This window comes from Symphalangus syndactylus, chromosome 8 (assembly GCF_028878055.3).
Source record: "Symphalangus syndactylus isolate Jambi chromosome 8, NHGRI_mSymSyn1-v2.1_pri, whole genome shotgun sequence".
In the NCBI taxonomy this organism is placed as follows: Eukaryota; Metazoa; Chordata; class Mammalia; order Primates; family Hylobatidae; genus Symphalangus; species Symphalangus syndactylus.
Genome location: NC_072430.2, coordinates 68,106,200 through 68,125,440, shown reverse-complemented (window position 1 = coordinate 68,125,440; position 19,241 = coordinate 68,106,200). Strand labels below are relative to the sequence as shown.

Sequence of the window (19,241 nt, the reverse complement as noted above, 5' to 3'; positions counted from 1 at the left end):
GTAATCTAACTTCTAACCTGGAAAATTATTATGTAAATGATTGTGAAGTTGACTTCTTAACATGCCACAGATGACACTCTTTAAGATCTCTTGAACATGTTTGCTTTTTTTTCTATTCAATAATTATATATTTTATTAGATTGTCTCTAAAGATATTCATGTTCAAATTTTTAAACAATTTAAATGGCCATGGATTTTATAATTTTGTTAATTTCACACTTACTTTTGATGGTTTTATAGTCATCATCTCTCAAAAATCCATCTTTACTTCCTACGGACTCAAATCTCAAAAAGAGAGCATAGTCCTGCCTGTATGAAGGTCCAATATCCTTTTTACTATCAGCCATTAGCCTGTAAAAAAATTACAATGAGTTGTTTTTAAAGCAAAGGTGATAAACTTTATCACCTTGTAAGACGAAGTATCAATCCAATCTTTAAATCTATGAAAGCAAAGGAATGTTAAGGAATGAAAATACAACTGTAATCCATTATCCAAATTTATTGCACAGCCAGAGAGATTTGCCAAAAGAAGGCTACAGAGTATAAAGCTGAGAAAAATGAGTTCGTGCCAACATCGCCAAGGCAAGAGTAATTTAAATATACCAAGTCATCAAGGTCTAGCTCAAATGCCACTTTCTCTGCAAAGAATTTTCTCTCCAGGCAAAATGCTTCTCTAACTAAGGACTCTGATTAATTCTTTACAATACTCCATCTTACTCTTGGGCATAATAAAAAACATTTGTTACAAATTTGTCTTCCCCAATATACTAAGCGCATATTGCCAGCCATGCTCTTGTTGTGGACAAGTAATTTGGAGAACAAGAATTGCTGACAGTTAAATTTTGAGGAGAAAAGGAAAGGAAGGCTAGGAAGAAGGGAAATAGGAGCAAAGGCAGAGATGGTTTATGTCATAGGTCTGCTCATTGGCTATTTTTACCTGCCTTACCTAGAGGTCAGCTCTCTAGTAGTGCAAACCCAACTACATTTACAAAAGACTGACACGTAATATTAACTATAAATACAAATAGTGTGGTCAGAACACATTTAACTAAGACTTCAAATCATACATATACCTATGATTCTATGCTAGACTCTCAAGTTAACATGCTGCCATGAAAAAGAATAGAATATTTGAAATTTCAAAGATTGTGTATTAAACAGAATCTTACAGATTCACCAAAGAAACTACTTGTATGAAGGTATCATTAATAAGGCAATTGTGGATTTACATATAGAACAATTACTTGATTTATTAACCTCTTTAAATTAAAGCAAGCTCAGTCTTCAACAGGCAACCCTGTTCCACAAAAAAGAAGTACATTAAACATTACCCTCTCACAAACAAGGGAAAATATTCTTGCAATTGAATCAGTTCACACATATTACAACCTATCAAGGTGTCACTGAAATTGCGATTCTATATTTAAAACAGCATGTTTTTCAAATTTAATAACAAAACAAAGTTCATGGAATTATGAAAAATGTACTCTGGCTCAAGTGCTAAAAGTCTGTATGAATTTCAGCAAACAAGTTTGGCTGGATCCGTGGAAGGTGCTATAGGTTTAATACTTAGGACAGTCGGCAATAATTTTGCCCTGCCAGAAGCATTGCATCCTCTTTGGAGGGACCTATGACATGCTGCATACACCTGACTATTCATGGGGACAACAAGGTCTTGACTGCACAAACAGTTTGGGGCCACACTCCAAAACAACTCAAAACTTGCACTTCCACCACCCCATTTCCACAAGGTCTAGGGAGATTTTTAACTTTACATGAAGTATTTAGAACCACATTTAGAATTATTAGAAATATTACTAACCATGTTAGAAACATCTAGAACCATGACAAGAAAAATCTGATTTGTGCCTTCTGGCAAGTTTTACTATTACAGTATTAAAGTGAATCTGATTAAAGTGTGGTTAATATACTCTCCATTAATACTTAACATTACAATGAAATTAATTTTTGCTTACTTTGGGGTGAAACAAAATGTAATTACAGTCTTTTGATAAGGTTGCAAAGTCCCTTCATTAGGAAGACAGGAGATAATGAGAGTAGTATCCATGTTCTTTATTTTTCTTATGTAGGTGAGATTATTTAAAGCAATATCTGTTCTTTGTCGAGTATCTGTACCCTGTAATATAAAGTCAAATATAAAAGAGTATTAAGGCAAAACACAAAAAATTTTTTTGAGGAGGTTACAAAATAATTATTGAAATTCCAGAATCTAGGAAATAGCAAATATCTATCTTTAAAGTCACATAAATTTGACCAAGGCACATCATACAATTTGAAAAAGGATTAAAAAATTGATGAGAACAGAAATACCTTCAATTAGCCACTGATCTATAAGAAGCACTTGTCTGGTTTACTTCAGATATATATTACTATAAATGTTAGCTTAATTTCTGAATTTTTTGAGGTTGCTATTGGATACACATGAAATCAAATCTATCTGCCCATGTTAAAAGATATTTTGAATAATTAAAAAGCTTGTTGGTTATTAGTAGATTCAACACAATCTCTTTTAAATCATAATACCTGATATCCCCTGTCGCACCATTTACTTACCAATTCTTCTCCCACGGTATCATCTTGTATTATGGCCACCCAATTTATGGGCTCTGGGCTATTATTATATATACGTGCATGTCTAATTTTTGATGATCCGAAGAAAACAGGACCAAAGTGTATGCATTCCAGCTTTCTGTCACTACTCATGTTTAATAATTCAATAATCTGCTCAACCACATGAGCTTTGATACTCAAGAGCATCTCAGGTTGACCCTGCAAAATCACTCTACAGGATGATAAAATATGCACAGACATATTTTGATTAGAATTCTATATACTTTGTTTTTCTCCCACACATTTCGCTAAACTTTATAGAATCACATTATCATTAAAATTCAGTAGCCTAAGAGTAGTTCCTTTCACATACATACCAGAGGTTATCAGGTTCTTCTGTATATCTGAATCTACAAAATGGAACGGCATATGTGCAGTCTAATTCACTGTCTTCAGGAAATAATAAAGTTGTAAAACAATCTCATGAATTGAACCCAGAAAAAACTCAATGGCATATTCATATTACCAATTATTTAAATGATTTGTATGGTTACCTCTAGCTCTCCAATTCTGAAATTCTTTTCTAATTCTTCTCATCTCCCAAGTCCAACAGCTTATCCCCATCCTTACACCTCAATTCCTTACAATCTAACATATCTCAGTAAAACCCACTGCTGCCTGGGTGTGATCTCACACCTGTAATCCTAGCACTGTGGGCAGCCAAGGAGGGAGGATTGCTTGAGTCCAGGAGTTTGAGATGAGCCTAGGCAACACAGTGAGACCCCATCTCTACAACAACAACAACAACAACAACAAAACTTTAAATAGCCAGGGATGGTGACACACACCTTAAGGTCCAGCTACTCTGGAGGCTGAGGTAGGAGAATTGCTGGAGCCTGGGAGGTCGTGGCTGCAGTGAGCCGTGATTGCACCACTGCATTCCAGTCAGGGTGACAGAAAGAGACCCCATCTCAAAACCAAAATGAAACAAAAATCCCACTTCTTTGCTGAAATAAATATTTCCCCATTAAACTTCACTTCTCAGATGAATTTCAATTCTCTTTGGGAACTGCTCTTTCATTTTTATCCCACTCTGGCATAAATGCAATCTTTCAATTTAGGCCCATCAGATACCACAGGTAACTGACTACTCCACGACAATCACCTAAGCCCTTATCTTACACTACACCCTATAACATTGGGCATTGAATTGCTCCTCCCTTAGCTTCCTTGACACCATAATTTCAAGGTTTTCTTTTAACTCACTCAGGCCCCACCTTCTCACTCTTCTAAGACTGGGACTTTTTTAAACTTGATGAATAGTTAACATGAATAGTACTGTTTTTTCTCTTACTCTTTCTCACTCTACTCTCCTTCTCAAAGTTCTTCTTAACACTTCTGTTTCTTCTACCTCTTATACACTGCTGATCTTCAACCCTACACAGGCTGAGTATTCCTAATATGAAATCCATAATGCTCCAAAATCCCAAACTTTTCGAATGCTGATATAAAACTCAAAGGCAATGCTTATTGGAGCATGTCAGATTTCAGATTTTTAGATCAGGGATACTAAACTAGTAAGTATAATGCAAATATTCCAAAATCCAAACAAAATTGAAATCTAAAACACTTCTGATCTCAAGCATTTTGAATAAGGAACACCCAACTTGTACATCTAAATCAAATTTCTTTCTGGGACTCAAGATAATTTAATAAGCCCCAGCCAGCTCCACCAGGAATCTGAAAAGTAAAACCATTCCAACATATCAAAACTGAATTTAAGATCTTCTCCCATAACCCTGTTCCACCTTTTATCTTCCTTTGCTACAATCAGTCACCTAATCTAGTCAAATCTACCTCCACAGCCTATCTCCAATTTGCACACTTCTATCAGTCTTCTCAGTTGACCTTATCTCAGACCTTTATCATTTTCCTCTTGCTTTTCTAGTCAAGCTTCTCACTCCACATTTGTACTCCCTGGTCTGTTTTGCACCCTGCCAGTAGCATGACCTTTCTAAAATACAAACTAATCATGACACTCTCATCTTAAAACCCTCCTAAGACCTCACAGCCTTCACAATAAAACCAAAGCTCCTATCAGGGTTCACACCTGTTTATCACATATTTATGACTGTGACCTTCAGTGAAAAAAAAGTATTTTACATTCCAATGCCGCAACATACACACACTCCACAGATGCATTCTGATATTTTTAAGTCGTTTGTTAAAAATACTGGTGATGGCCCATTATATTGATTGCACATTCTAGCAATGAATTAAGACATACTGCACAAAAATGCTGGACTAGAAAGCCCTTCAAACTAGATATTCCATTTGGTTTTTCTGGTCTTGTCTCCTGTCACTCCCCACCTCCATCTTCTTAATTCTACATTGCCAAAGATCCCTTGGTGTGCAATACTGTCTTTTTGCCTCTAGGATTTCCAGTATGTTACTTGCTCTGCCTGAAATCCCTCCTCTATGCTACTCCCATCACTAACTCCCACCACCCCTACACACACACACACACACACACACACACATGCACACACACACATACACACACCAAATCACATCACTGCTCTTTGCCTGGCTAATTACTATTCACCAGTAAGTATTTGATTCAACTATCACCTTGTTAGTGGAGCCCTTCCCTGGTCCACTCTCTCACCTCAATGAAATTCAAAACAGAAGATCCTGATATGTGTACCCATATGCCATCCTCTAGTTCTTCCCACTTCCTAAAAACCTACTGCTTGGCAAATAGTAGAGACTGAATGAACAATGCTGAATGGAAGAACAAAGGAGCTAACATACAATCAAAGTCACATCTGCAGGGTTAAACAGGAAAGCATTGAGATCCATATTATAATTTTTAGAACCACAGTATATACTCACATTGCCTCTTCATCTACAATTCTTGGCTGGTCTGCACAGAAATCTACTTTAATAACCATTGATGACTTAGCATCCACAATACCACTAGTTGGAAAAATGAGGATGGGTAATTGGCCGTGGTATTCTGCCTTAAATATGCCTACAGGGAATAAGAGCAGTTGATTTACATCTGGACCCTTACAATGTTGCATGCACACTCTCAATAGGGGACTAACATACTTTACCAAGTAGACCAAGCTTGCCTAACCCATTGCCCATGGGCCACATGCAGCCCAGGATGGCTTTGAATGCAGCCCAACACAAATTCATAAACTTTCTTACAACATTATGAGATTTTTTGAGATATTTTAAGCTCATCAACTATCGTTAGTGTTAGTGTATTTGATGTATGGCCCAAAACAATTCTTCTTCCAATGTAGCTCACGTAAGCCAAAAGATTGAATACCCCTGGAGCAGATGCTCTACAGTGGACCAAGAATTAAAGCTTTAATTATAAGTCCAATCTCTGAGGTCACCCAACAAATATGATCCTGTTGTTAGAATTCAACTCTCACCAATAGTTAAAATTATCTGCTTACTACGTTCAGACACTTATGTTAAGAGCTCTGCATAGGTTATTTAATTTCCATATATAATCTATGATATAATATTTTCAATCATTACCTCCATTTTATAAGTAACAAAATAGAAGCTTTGAAATGATGAATGACTTGTTCAAAGTCACACAACTACTGTGATAGATTAGCTTGTTGACCACAATTCTCCTTTTTCCACATTTGTATCTTTACCCTATTGTTCCAGAGTTTCTCACTGCAGGTCTGTGGGTCAGCTGGGTGACTCTGCTCCACATTTGCTCACTCTAGGGCATGGGCCAAAAGGACAGCAATTACTCAGGATAAAACACTTCCCACCTTCCACGGTAGAAGTGCATCTAGGTTGGAACTGGCATGCTATCAATTACACCCACATGTTATTAGCCAAAGCAAATTACATGATCAAGCCCCTTAATTTTGGGAAGTGTTTCTCCTGAGTAACTGCTGTCCTTTTGGCCCATGCCCTAGAATGAGCAAATGTGGAGCAGAGCCACCCAGCTGACCCACAGACCTGCAGTGAGAAACAGAACAGGCCCAGCTGCTTCAGCTTGAAGCAGAGCACCCAGATGAGCCCAGCCTAGATCAGTCAAGTTCCAGCCAATCTGCATACCCATTACCACATGACCAATTAAAAAATAACTGCAGTTTGAAGATATTTTAGGGTGGTTTGTTATACAGCAATAACTACTACAGTTAGTAACTAACTAATGAAGATGAGATTTTCACTTGGATATTTCTGACCACAGGTTCATACTTATAGTTATTACCATTCCCCAGGAGATGAATTTATCCAGTTCACACAGGGTAAAGGCAAAGGGGTTTCTGAAATCAAATGGCATATGAGAAGGAAGGTACAAAGATTCTTATTCTGAAAGCAGAAATGGTTCATAATTTATGGTAATGTTTTGTGCCTATATTAGAGCACGTGGTTCTTGAAATCAGATACAATCTCTTTCTCATGTCTGTGGTCACAGCACCCCACACACTGCTTAGCACTAAGCAGTACTTAAAATATGGCCAACAAATAGAAGCAGCCAATCACTAGTCCCTTTATTATAATTATAACACAAATGAGCATGGTGCCAAAGTAAATAGTTTTGCAAATTCTGAAATCACCAGTCTTAAATCACATCTGATGATATTTTCCAAACGTATTCATTTAATTTAGGAAAACAAAATGTTAGCACAACAAAAGTAATGAAAATTTTAAAAAGACAATATTTGAAAATGCAAAGTAACAAAATTGGTCAATTCAATCATTTCATAGATGTGCTAATAGCATAATATTTGAAGTTAATTTTCTATCATAAAATAAATCAAAAATATATAAAATTATATCCATTTCAAATAAATAGGTATTATTGACTCCATTCTATAAGAAAAAAAAAGTATATAAGTTTAGTTAAGGCTCAGTCAGTGAAAAAGTTTCCCATATTGTAACCACTTAGACATAGTTTTGACAAGAGTTTAAGTGAATATTTCAAAATCTTATTCAGAAGCAACACAAAATACAAAACAATATTGTTTCATTTTCTAAATATGTTTAAATTGCAGGTATGTCAACATTACTATGTCTTATTTAACTTTAATACAAAAACCATTTGTTTGGCTTTTTAAATTGCTAACAACAGAAGCAAGAATATCATCCTAAGAGAAGAGAGTTATTGAAAAAAAGAATGTTGGCCAGGTGCGGTGGCTCATGCTTGTAATCCCAGCACTTTGGAAGACTGAGGTGGGAGGATCACTTGAGGTCAGGAGTTCAAGACCAGCCTGCTCAACATAGTGAAACCCCATCTCTACTGAAAATACAAAAATTAGCCAGGCATGGTGGCGCACACCTGTAATCCCAGCTACTGGGGAGGCTGAAGCAGGAGAATTGGTTGAGCCTGGAAGGCGGAGGTTGCAGTGAGTCAAGATCATGCCACTGCACTCCAGCCTGGGTGACGCAGTGAGACTCTGTCTCAAAAAAAAATAAATAAAAAAAAGAAGAAGAAGAAGAAAAAAGAATGTTACAAATGGAATATTTGTGATCAAATTTTCATTTCTTCTCAGATAGCACTGGCTAATCTGTGGGAAATAAACTAAAAGGAAGTAACATCAGGAAAATAATTTCGGTTAATGTAGTTATTCAGCAGGGGAAGATAATGGCTTTTTGTAAAAAATTGGTATTGGGCAGAGAAAAGTAGGATTACTGGCTTAATTATAAAGTGAACAGATAAGATTTACTAATTGACTAAGGGGGCAGGAAGTGAAAAAGAGAGAGGTGTTGAAAATTTTGCCAAGTTTTGGAACTGTCCAAATACATAGTGGTAACATTAATTGACAAAGAAAAAAGAAGTATTGGGGGAAGCTGTTAAGTTTGAGAAAACTGAAGGATACCCAAAGGATTGTATAGATCTAGGAGTAGTCAGTGAAGTAAAAGGAAGGGAAGTGATGGTCCAAGGAGAGTACCTTGACTGAAGAAACATAAGAGTCTATCGCAAACCTTAGGAAACATTCACATTTAATATACCACAAAAAGGAACACCAGTCTAGGAAAGAGAACTGAAGAGGGCAGAGGTGGTAGAAAAATAATAATTATAACATAAATAGCTAATATTTACTGAAAAGTTATATATGCCAGAGAGAGTGCTAAGCATTTTATTAATCATCACCACCATTAGAGGAGGAAGGTACTATCTTTATCTCTAATGTGTAAGTCAGACAATGGATGTTTTGGAAGCGCAAATTCCTTACTCAGGGCCTCCCAGATAGTAAATGATGCAAGATTTGGGCCCTATTCAACCTCACTTCAGGACCTGAGTTATTAATTAGTATTCTATATAAGAGAGTGAATTGTCACAGAAGCCAAAAGGCTTTGAATTGTTTTTGTTTTGTTTTCCCAAGAAAGTGGCAGTGGCCAACTATGTCAACTTTTGCCAATAAGCCATGTAAAACAGACCTATAGACTTGCCCACTGATAAGACTTAGTGGGGGCACATAAAACATAATTGTACCCACAGCTATAGCTGAGATGAGGGGTCCCTCACACTAATCTGTGTGATTTTTGAATCTGGATTGTTCTATCTTCTCTAGAGAAGCAAATTAGACACTAAGTGGTGCAGCATACATGGTTACACTGTCTATACTCCTTGAAAAAAATTTTAGGAACTGCTGAGCAGATTTTTGCCTCAGAGTATCTGTAAGATCAAGCCAGGGTAACCAGAGTCTGTAGTTCTATAGAATGTTATTAAAAATCAATTGTCATGTACCCCAGGCTATTGCTATTTCTTATGATTTTTTAAAATTCCCTTGGTTCTAAGCACACTAAATATGTATGAGGCTCCACATGTTTCCAAATGACTAATTTTTAGAGACTCTTCAGAATGCTCATATGGATTTAACAGGTTCCTTCTGGGTTTAATCATCTTTCATTAAAAGCTTCATAGTTCTGTAGTGAAACTCCAAGAAATCACTAAACCAAATAAATTATGATTATGTTAAAATATATAATCCTATAAATTAGGGTTATGTTACACATGAAGAATATATGGAGATCCCATGGCATCAGTTTCCAAAAAAAAAAAATTGAAGACAAGAATTATGCACTGAGAATAAGTAGGGGGTGCTTTTGTGAGTTACGAAGGAAGATCCCCAGGACCACTTTTGGGTTTGGTACAATTTGACAAATTTCCTGGTTTACAGTTGATTCCAGGATATTTTAGACAATGAAGTAGAGAAATGATGCTGCTGATTAGGGGAAAAGGCACAGTGGGCCTTAAGAGCAAATGAAAGGTCATATATTTTGGACAAAGTAGACCAAATAGACCTAAAGGATGATAAGTTCTGAGGTAGATGTTCAAACTCAGAAATGATGTGTAAGGCTCTCACTTAGGAATTTGAAAGACTGTTCTATGTTATAATACTGTAGTAGAAAAAGTCTACTCAACATTCTCCATGATGTACTTATTTCACATTGGATGCCCGTATCAAAGCATCTCATGTACTCCATAAATATATACACCTACCATGTGCCCACATTTTAAAAAATAATAAATAAATAAGTATGCTCACATTAAGGAAGAAAGGATTTCAAGTCAAGGTATGCTAAATTAATAATTTCTTTTTCTAATCTTCAGTGATAAAAGCTGGGAAACAATAGTGGTATTATCAAACCATAAAATCATAAAAGTAAATATGGAATTTAGTAACCTACAAAGTACTAACATTAGAGACACCATAAAGAACGGACTATGTCTTCAGAAAGAAAAGATAAGCTCTACTTTGTACAGTCAGGGGTAAATTCAGGAGCCATTTCTATAAAGTATAAGGAAACAAAAGTTATTCGACAACATATGGTTAGATCCATGGATGTTTACTCCATAAGAAGCTATTAAAATAAATCATCAAGGAGTTGTTACATACAAAAACTTTGGGGGTCTATAAAAACAAAGGTTATAACTGCAGTGATACTACCAGAGAGAGAAAACACAAAGATGTACAAATGTTAAATCTGTCAAATGTTGAGTTTTAAATATCCTATTAGTATACATACAAATTTGTAAGCATTTGAACTTTGACTCTAAACCTACAAAAAATTCACGATATAAAATGTTTTTCAAAAATGTTATTAAAATCAACTTTGATGGCTGAATCTATTTTCAGAATGTTTTTCTTCATGAATATACATTGCTATTATCATGAACATGTATATATTTTGCTTGTAGATGGTAAGGACTTTATGACACTTTATAGGCACTAGCTACTCTGAATGTAATATACACTATCAATTTTGATAATAGTAGAAAAAATAATCTGATTTGACTCCAAGCATGTGGGATAAAGTCAACACTAAGAAAATGTAATTCATTGATAACAATTTGTTTCAGTTTGTAAGGTAATAGCAATTAACATTTCATAGTACTCAATTATAATAAACCCAACCAAGTTATTACAAATACTATATACATATAAAATACTAACATAATCCTAATAGCCAATGTGCATTATTTTTCCTAAAACATTATGTATTCTGGTCCGCAGCTTAATTGTACTTATTCTAATTTATTGAATAAAATTATATTAAATATTCAATGAAAAGTAAAACCATATTTCTTTTTTACTTATAGAGAGCTTTCATACGAAATAAAACTAAAATTTGGTGAGATTTTAGAAGAAAAAGGGAATATATTATTGCTATCAAAACATTGAAGGTTATTGAATAGATAACAGTTAAAAGAAATTCTGGAAAGTAAAATAATACAAATAAAAATACCTTAATTAAATATCAGTGCTCTAAAATATAACTAGAGAGTCTAAATGATCATATTGCCCATATCACTTCCTGCAAGAGACTTCCTCCTTAACACTCGAGTCAGGCCACAAACGAGCCTAATTCTATAATCCCACAGGCGTCAGACACACACTCATTTAAAAACCAAAGCATAGAAAGTGAGATGAGTAACATCCAATGTGGAACAGTTATGAGTTTTATTCCTTTGTATCCTAAGAAGAAATCAGTAAACTGACAGACTGCCTTTGTCTTCATAATTCCCAATGCTCAATCACGTGGCCCCAGAGAGCACTCTCAGTTAGTGGAACAGAAGCTTGGATTTAAGACCTACTTTATATATTCAACGAACAGTCTCAGATAGAAATACTCTCCCTGTCTGGAGCTAGTCCTCATTTTAGATTGGGAGAAATGGCAATCTTGCAACCCCACATGCCGTCGAATCAGGACACTGAAGGGATAAGAAATCCTATGCTTATTTTATGCTATCAATTTAAAGTGTATATGAATATACACACACACAGACACACACACACAGACATACACACACACACATCCTTATGTAAACTCTTAGGCCACAGTAAGAATCCTTGGAAAAATTCAATCTGGAAAAGAGAGAAGTATTTATTCTTTCAACAAAAGAATCAGTAAAAGCCTTCTGGGGAGTTTGACGTTAATTTAAAGTTGAATATGATTGAGAAAGAAGACAAATATTTATTAAGCATCTATGATGAACCAAGTAACATACCACAATTCAAAGTATGTACATAATTCACCATCGTACATTTTATCAGCACCCGTTTATAAATGAGGAATCTCAAGTTCAAAATCCTTAAAAATACTTGCCCCCAGATCACACAACTAATAAGGCGCTGTGCTCTAATTCTGTCTCTGAACTATGTACCTTCTCTGACACTATCCTGCCTCCTATCCTGAGGGATTTCACCAGTCATTTTCTGACTGTATTAATCAGGATCATAAGGAGGAAGGTTCATTTTTCTTGAATTGTTGCCTATCAGTCTTTTACAGTAATACTATTAAGGACCTTTGGTTTTGAGCTATTTGAAATGATAGACCGTTTTTCAGTTAAATTAGGTAATCTATTACACAAGGTATACATTTCAAATAATACCAACTCTTCTAAAAGTGTAAGTAAATATGACAGGAAGCATTTACCTGGAGCTTTGCCATGGTTAGTGATAGTAATCTCTTTAGAATATACTTTACTATTGGCAACCAATGTGCCAAAATTAACTACTGATTCAATTTCCAATTGACATGATGGAATCAACCTAGGGAGGAGAAAAGAAGGCCACATAATTAATATAACAATCATAACAGCCTGATAGCTAAATATGTAGGGGAATATAGATGGACACTTAAGCCCTTAAAAGACATATCCGTTTATTTACAGGTCTACTGGTGGCACATTTGTCAATAAAAGGAATTATGAAATAAAGATATGAAAACAAGGTAATGGGTTACATTTTTAACAAAGAAATGAGACTTTATGCATCTAAGTGCATGGTATGTCATCCCAAATAGTTTGAATGTCTCCAAATCTTAAGAAATAAAAGAATGCAGTGATGCTGTAACATATCATTTAGGGTCTAAAACAAGATGTAAGTACAAAATGATACAATTTATTTTCCATATGTATTTCTAAAAAATTCACCGTAGCATATTTGTAGCATGTGTTCCTACAAGTTTTTAAAAATCCATTATCATCTTATATACAAACCTCATAAGGTTACATACATTTTCTATTTGGCTAGACATTCACGGTTAAAAAGTATCCCTAAATATATTATCATACTTTGGATGTAGAAAAAGGTCTTAAGAATAATTTCTTAGGAATCTCCACACTTCGCACAGAGAGAGAGAGACAGGGAGGGAGAAAGAAAAAGAGAGACAGAGTCTACTTCAGTGTTGAGATTTTGGTAATATATAATGATTTATCTGCATCTCCTGTTAGTTTCTCTTCCTCTTGTAAAAAAAAAAATTGAAATCTTGTTTTGGCTTCATACCTACCACAGCATATAAAGACAGTTGACCTCTGAGGACAACAGAGTATCTAGTCAGCTATCAGAGGAAGTGCCTATCTAAGGACTATAGTGTAAGGAATCTCTAGAAAAGAAGAGAATGACAAACACAACAAGGCTAAGTACAAGTGGTCATTAAACTCAGGGATGCCCTAATAGGTAAACAATACCTTCCAATGGCATAAAGGCATCTTTCCATTTTACTATCTCATTAGGTATATTTGCTGATACAAATACAACAAAGAGGTCTACACATATTTTGTTTTCTCAGCCCATTTTTCACAATTCCTCTTCCATTTATTTATACAAAAGGAGAAATAGATGTCATCTTTTCTTAATTTAATGGTGATGCATTGCTTTGGAGTGGAAACATCTCTGGAACACCAAACTAAGGGACAACTGAAAATATTGGTGTTGATATTGATAAAGTGAGTGACCAAAATTACTAGGGAACAAATCTATTTACATAAATGTGTTTATCCAATTTTCTTTCAACAACATTAAAAGAGGGGAATACAACTGACGTAGCTGACACATTGTTAAAAATAATACTTGATAAACAACTGCTATAATTTTACCCTATAACTTTACAGAGTTGAAAAAATTGAGAGACATTACTACAATAAAATCCTTTCATTCCAATCTACTCATTATGGAGACAACTTCTCTCAGCATCCATATCAAAAAAGTTTAAATAGGGATAAAATGCACATGCGATTCACATAAGCAATAAGTAAATATCATCCATAAACATGCTTACTAAATAAAAGTTTAAAATGCTTCATTCATCTGATTATATTTCCAGTAATACTTTGCTTTTGTCAAAAAAAAAAAACTCACCAAACTTAGTTTGATATATGGAGTTTATATCAATTTGTATTAATAATATCATTTATAAGAATTGTTAAAAATATGCATGGATTTATGACTATAGCAAGTATATTTAAACATATATCTGTTTATTTGATGCACATACATAGGTTCATATGTACATATACATATATAGATATAAACTATAGACAAATTGCCTATGCGCTTCATTCCTGGTGATCTTGAAAAAAATCTTCTAAGCATAAAAATGTAATACATTAGGATGCGATGCTAATACATTACACAAAAATGTAATACATTAGGATGTGATGCTGTGATGAGAAATGGAATGGAGCTATATAAATTTAAGAGGAAAAGAAAAGAGGTAAATTTTTCACCTGTTAACATATTATTGATATTTTCATTCTACTGGATACATTTTAAAAAGGCATATAAGTATTTTATTTTTAAATAGTAACACTTACTATATATAAGCCATTACCTCTCTACAAGTGTTCAAACTAATGATGAAAATCGTAGATATTTTTAAATATAAAAGAAGGTCATAGTTTTGGGAGACACATAAAAAAAGCTCTGAAAATCACTAATTATATCATCTACCAACTAGGGCACTTTGGAAGTCCAGGTTGATGTACGAAAATGTAGAAATCAAACATGTAATTTCTCTGTTTTCTTTCTTCTTTTTTCAGGGTTCACTCCACAACAAATAGATGGATCATTACATGTCTAATCCATATACAGAAACTCTGAAGTAAAAATAAATGTGCTCACTCCAACACAGTTTTTTTAATCACATTCCAGTCATGTCATTATGGAGTAGTTCAGATCCACTTGGACTAACTTTATTCACAAAACATTCACTGAGTATATACAATTTAGATTATAGAAAAAAATAAAACTCCCCTGGACCTCAAGAATTTTACAATCTAATGGAGAGAAACAAACAAATACAAACTTCTGGTCCAGAAAAAATAGTATAAACCTATTTTTTCCTGTTCCTTCTACTAAACACAACTATAAACCCTGAAAATGGTACACGAGGCAAGCAAAAGAGGATGATGAAAGGTGGTGAAAAGGAGAGCTGGCTGATTTAGAATCTGGGACTGGAGGAACAATAGCAGCAGGGTGTCTTACAATTCCCCAACCAACAGAGAAAGGCCACGCAGACCCAGTATTCTTTGCCTGCTGACCTAGTTAGAATCATTCTTTTTCTGGATCAAACAGGAGCCCCCCTGAACACACCAGGTGAGCCAGACAATGCCAGCCTGGGGATCAATTAAGAGGTATACCAATCATAAGTGACAAGGGGAAGCACTCTCCTTCTACTCCAGACCTGAGATCCTGCAAAAGAGGAGTTCTCTTTCTCAGGAGTTCACCTCCTGAGAAAAGGAGTTTTCTGTCCAAAGACACCAACGTAGTTTGGGGAAACCAGGAAAAAAAAACAAACAGTAATTTCAAGCAGCTATATCTGAAAAGCCTCTTTGTCACTGCTGGCTCAAACCTCTCCTTTTTCACTCATGGACACTTGGAAAGGTGAGCAGGACCTGCAAGAGATCTAGATACAGCAACTGACCCAGTACAACAAACTTCTTTGCCCCATAAGTCAGATTTCTCTATCTGCTCAGAAGACCTGGGCAGCCAGGCGAGTACTTGTATAGGGTTCTCACCACATTTCTCCTCTATCAAGAGACATGTGGCAGCCAGGCCTGGGAAGAAAAAATGCCTCCACTCCTTCAGGAAGCACCAGCAGAAGACAGTGGGAGCAGTAGTGATAACATATAAATAAAATGGATCAAAATAATACCACAAACATAATGAAAACTAAATTGTCATCACAACCACAACATACAAAATAGGCTAAGAAAAACATGCTGAACATAAATGGGGTGTGTGCCTGTTAAAATAACAGATTTAAATAAGATCCAGAGTCTCCTAACAGAAAAAAAAAAAAATTTAGCATTCAATCAAATATCACCTGTCATACCAGGAACCAAAAAAATCACGATTTTGATGAGAGCAGACAATCAACAGATGTCAACCAAGATGAACCTCAGGTTGAAATTATCTGGCAAGGATTTTAAAGCAACTGACAAAAAAGAAAAAATGCTGCAACAAGCAATTTCAAGGTTTTTTAAAACTAATGAATAAATAGAAAATCTCAGCAAATAAATACAAGTTATAAAAAAGAATCAAATGGAAATTACAGAATTGAATAATACAATAACCAAAGTAAGAACATAGTGATGAACACAATACCAGGATGGAGATAACAGAAGATAAAATGAGTGAAATGGAAGCTCGATTAATAGAATTCACCCAGACTTGACAGAGACTGAGAGAGAAAGAGAAAAAAATGAGCAAAGTCTCAGGGGCCTGTGGGACAATAACAAATGTCGAATATTTGCATTATTAAAGTCTCAGAAGAAGAGAAGAGAGAGAATGGGGCTGAAATAATAGTTAAATGCAAAGAATGGCTAAAACTTCCAAAACTTGGCAACAGACACTGACATACAAATTCAAAAAGCTGAGTGAACCCAAACCTGATAAATTCAAATAAAATCATGTAAAGGCATATCATAAACTTTTGAAAACAAAAGATAAAAACAAAAATCATGAAATTGGCCAGAGAGAAAGAATGTGTTCCATATAGAGAAACACCAAATTAAACGAATGCACGTTTCACATCTGACTCCATGGAGTCCAGAAGGAAGTGTCACAATATTTTTCAAGTACTGAAAAAGAAAACTGTCAACTGAAAACTCGATATCTGTTAAAACTATGTTTGATAATGAAGGGGAAATACAGATGTTAGACAAAGAAAAACTAAAAGAACTTGTCAGTAGCAAACACACCCTTAAAGATCATCTAAAAAAATTCTTCAAGTGGGTAGAACAAGAAGGCTGAATAGAAGGCTCCACCTATCATTCCTCCTACAAGGACACCAATTTAACAACTATCTATACAAAATAAAAAAAGCAAGTTCGTAAGAACCAAAAATCAGGTGAGCACTCACAATACCTAGTTTTAACTTCATATCACTGAAAGAGGCATTTAAGAGTGTAGGAAACACAGTTTTGAATCACCTTTGTCAACCCTCCCCAACCCCCAGCAGTGGCAGCATGGCATAGAGAATCTGTGCATTTGAGGGAGGAAGAGCACAGCAATTGTGAGACATTGCATTGAACTCAGTGCTGCCCTGTCACAGCAGAAAGTAAGACAGGGGAACTAAGCTGATGCCTGCCCATGGGGGGAACATTTAAACTAGACCTAGCCAGACAGGAATCACCCATCCCAGTGATCACGACTTGAGTTCTAGCAAGCCTTGCCACCATGAGCTAACATGCTCTAGGACCACAGATGAACTTGAAAGGCAGTCTAGGCCACAGGGACTGCAACTTCTAGATGAGTTCTAGTGTTAAACTGGGGTCAAAGTCGGTGGACATGGGGAGACACACAACCTACTAAGACACCAGCTGGCGTGGCTAGGGGAGTGCTTGTGCCAACCCTTCTCAACCCCAGGCTGCACAGCTCATGGCTCCAAAAGAGACCAGTTCCTTCTACTTGAGGAGAGAAGAGGCAAGAATAAACAGGACTTTGTCTTGAATCTTGGATACCAGCTCAGCCACAGTAGGAGAGAGCGCCAATCACAGGTGTGAGGCCACCTTTCCAGGCCCTAGCTCACACATAACGTTTCTAAACACACCCTGGGCCAGAAGGAAACCTATTGCTTTGAAGGGAAAGATCCAGTCCTGGCAAGATTCATCACCTGCTGACTAAAGAGCCCTTGGGCCCTGAGTAACCTGCAGTGATACCTAAGTAGTATGCCACGGCCCTTGGGTGACACTTGGAAACTTGCTGGCTTCAGGTGAGATTCAGCACATTCCCAGCTGTGGTGGGTACAGGGCAAGACTCCTTCCACCTGACATAAGTGGAGGGAAAAGTAAAAGGGTTTTATCTAGTACCTTAGGTATCAGCTTGGCCACAGAGGTATAGAACACCAAGCAGGCCTTTGGGGACCCTGATTCTAAGCCTTAACTCTTGGATGGCATTTCTAGACCTGCCCTGGGCCATAAGGGAGTTCACTGCCCTGAAGGATGAGTCCCAGGCCAAACAACATTCACCACAAGCTGACTAAAGAGACCTTGGGCCTTAAGAGAACATCAGTAGTAAGCTTGACAGTACTCCCTGTGGGCCAGTGGTGGTGGCGGCCATAGGGTGAGGCGCCTGTGCCTCTGGAAAGGGGAGGAAAGACTGGGAAGAACAGTGTCTTGTGGTTTGAGTACCAGCTCAGCCACAGTGCAATAGGTAGACTTCTAAGGTACTTTACCCCAGTCCCTTGTTTCTGGACCCATCCAGAAAACTCTCCAGAACATTAGACTGAGCAAAGATTTCTTGAGTAGCACCCCACAAGCACAGGCAACCAAAGCAAAAATTGGCAAACAGGATCACATCAAGTGAAAAAGCTTGTGCACAGCAAAGGCAACAATCAACAAAGTGAAGAGACAACCCACAGTATGGGAAAAATATTTGCAAACTACACATCTGACAAAGGATTAATAACCAGAATATATAAGGACCTCAAACAACTCTCTAGGAAAAAATCAATAGTTAAATTTAAAAATGGGCAGAAAATTTGAATAGACATTTCTCGAAAGAAGACATACAAATGGCAAACAGTCACACGAAAAAGTGCTCAATATCACTGATCAGGGAAATGCAAATCAAAACTACAATGAGATATCATCTCACCCCAATTAAAATGGCTTTTATCCAAAGGTTAGGAAATAACAAATGCTAGCAAGGATGTGGAGAAAAGGTAACCCTCATACACTGTTGGTGGGAATGCAAATTAGTACAACCACAAAGCAAAGGAGAACAGTTTGGAGGCTCCTCAAAAAACTATAAATAGAGCTACCATAAGAACCAGTTATCCCACTGCTCAGTATATACCCAAAGAAAGGAAATCAGTGTATTGAAGGGATATCTGCACTCTCGTGTTCATTGTAGCATTCCTCACAGTAGCCAAGAATTGGAAGCAAC

At 36.1% G+C, this 19,241-nt stretch overlaps 1 protein-coding gene across 1 annotated transcript in view; it reads right to left on the bottom strand.

Moving 5' to 3' along the window:
* Positions 1-19,241, bottom strand: part of LOC129487942 (cilia- and flagella-associated protein 47) — a 477,840-nt gene that overhangs the window by 445,692 nt on the left and 12,907 nt on the right. The window contains exons 3-7 of the mRNA XM_055289494.2: positions 12,505-12,620; positions 5,467-5,605; positions 2,575-2,803; positions 1,977-2,137; positions 224-351 (exon numbers count right to left, since the gene is read on the bottom strand). Of these exons, the coding sequence (XP_055145469.1) occupies positions 224-351; positions 1,977-2,137; positions 2,575-2,803; positions 5,467-5,605; positions 12,505-12,620 (773 nt within the window). The remainder of the gene's footprint in view (positions 1-223; positions 352-1,976; positions 2,138-2,574; positions 2,804-5,466; positions 5,606-12,504; positions 12,621-19,241) is intronic.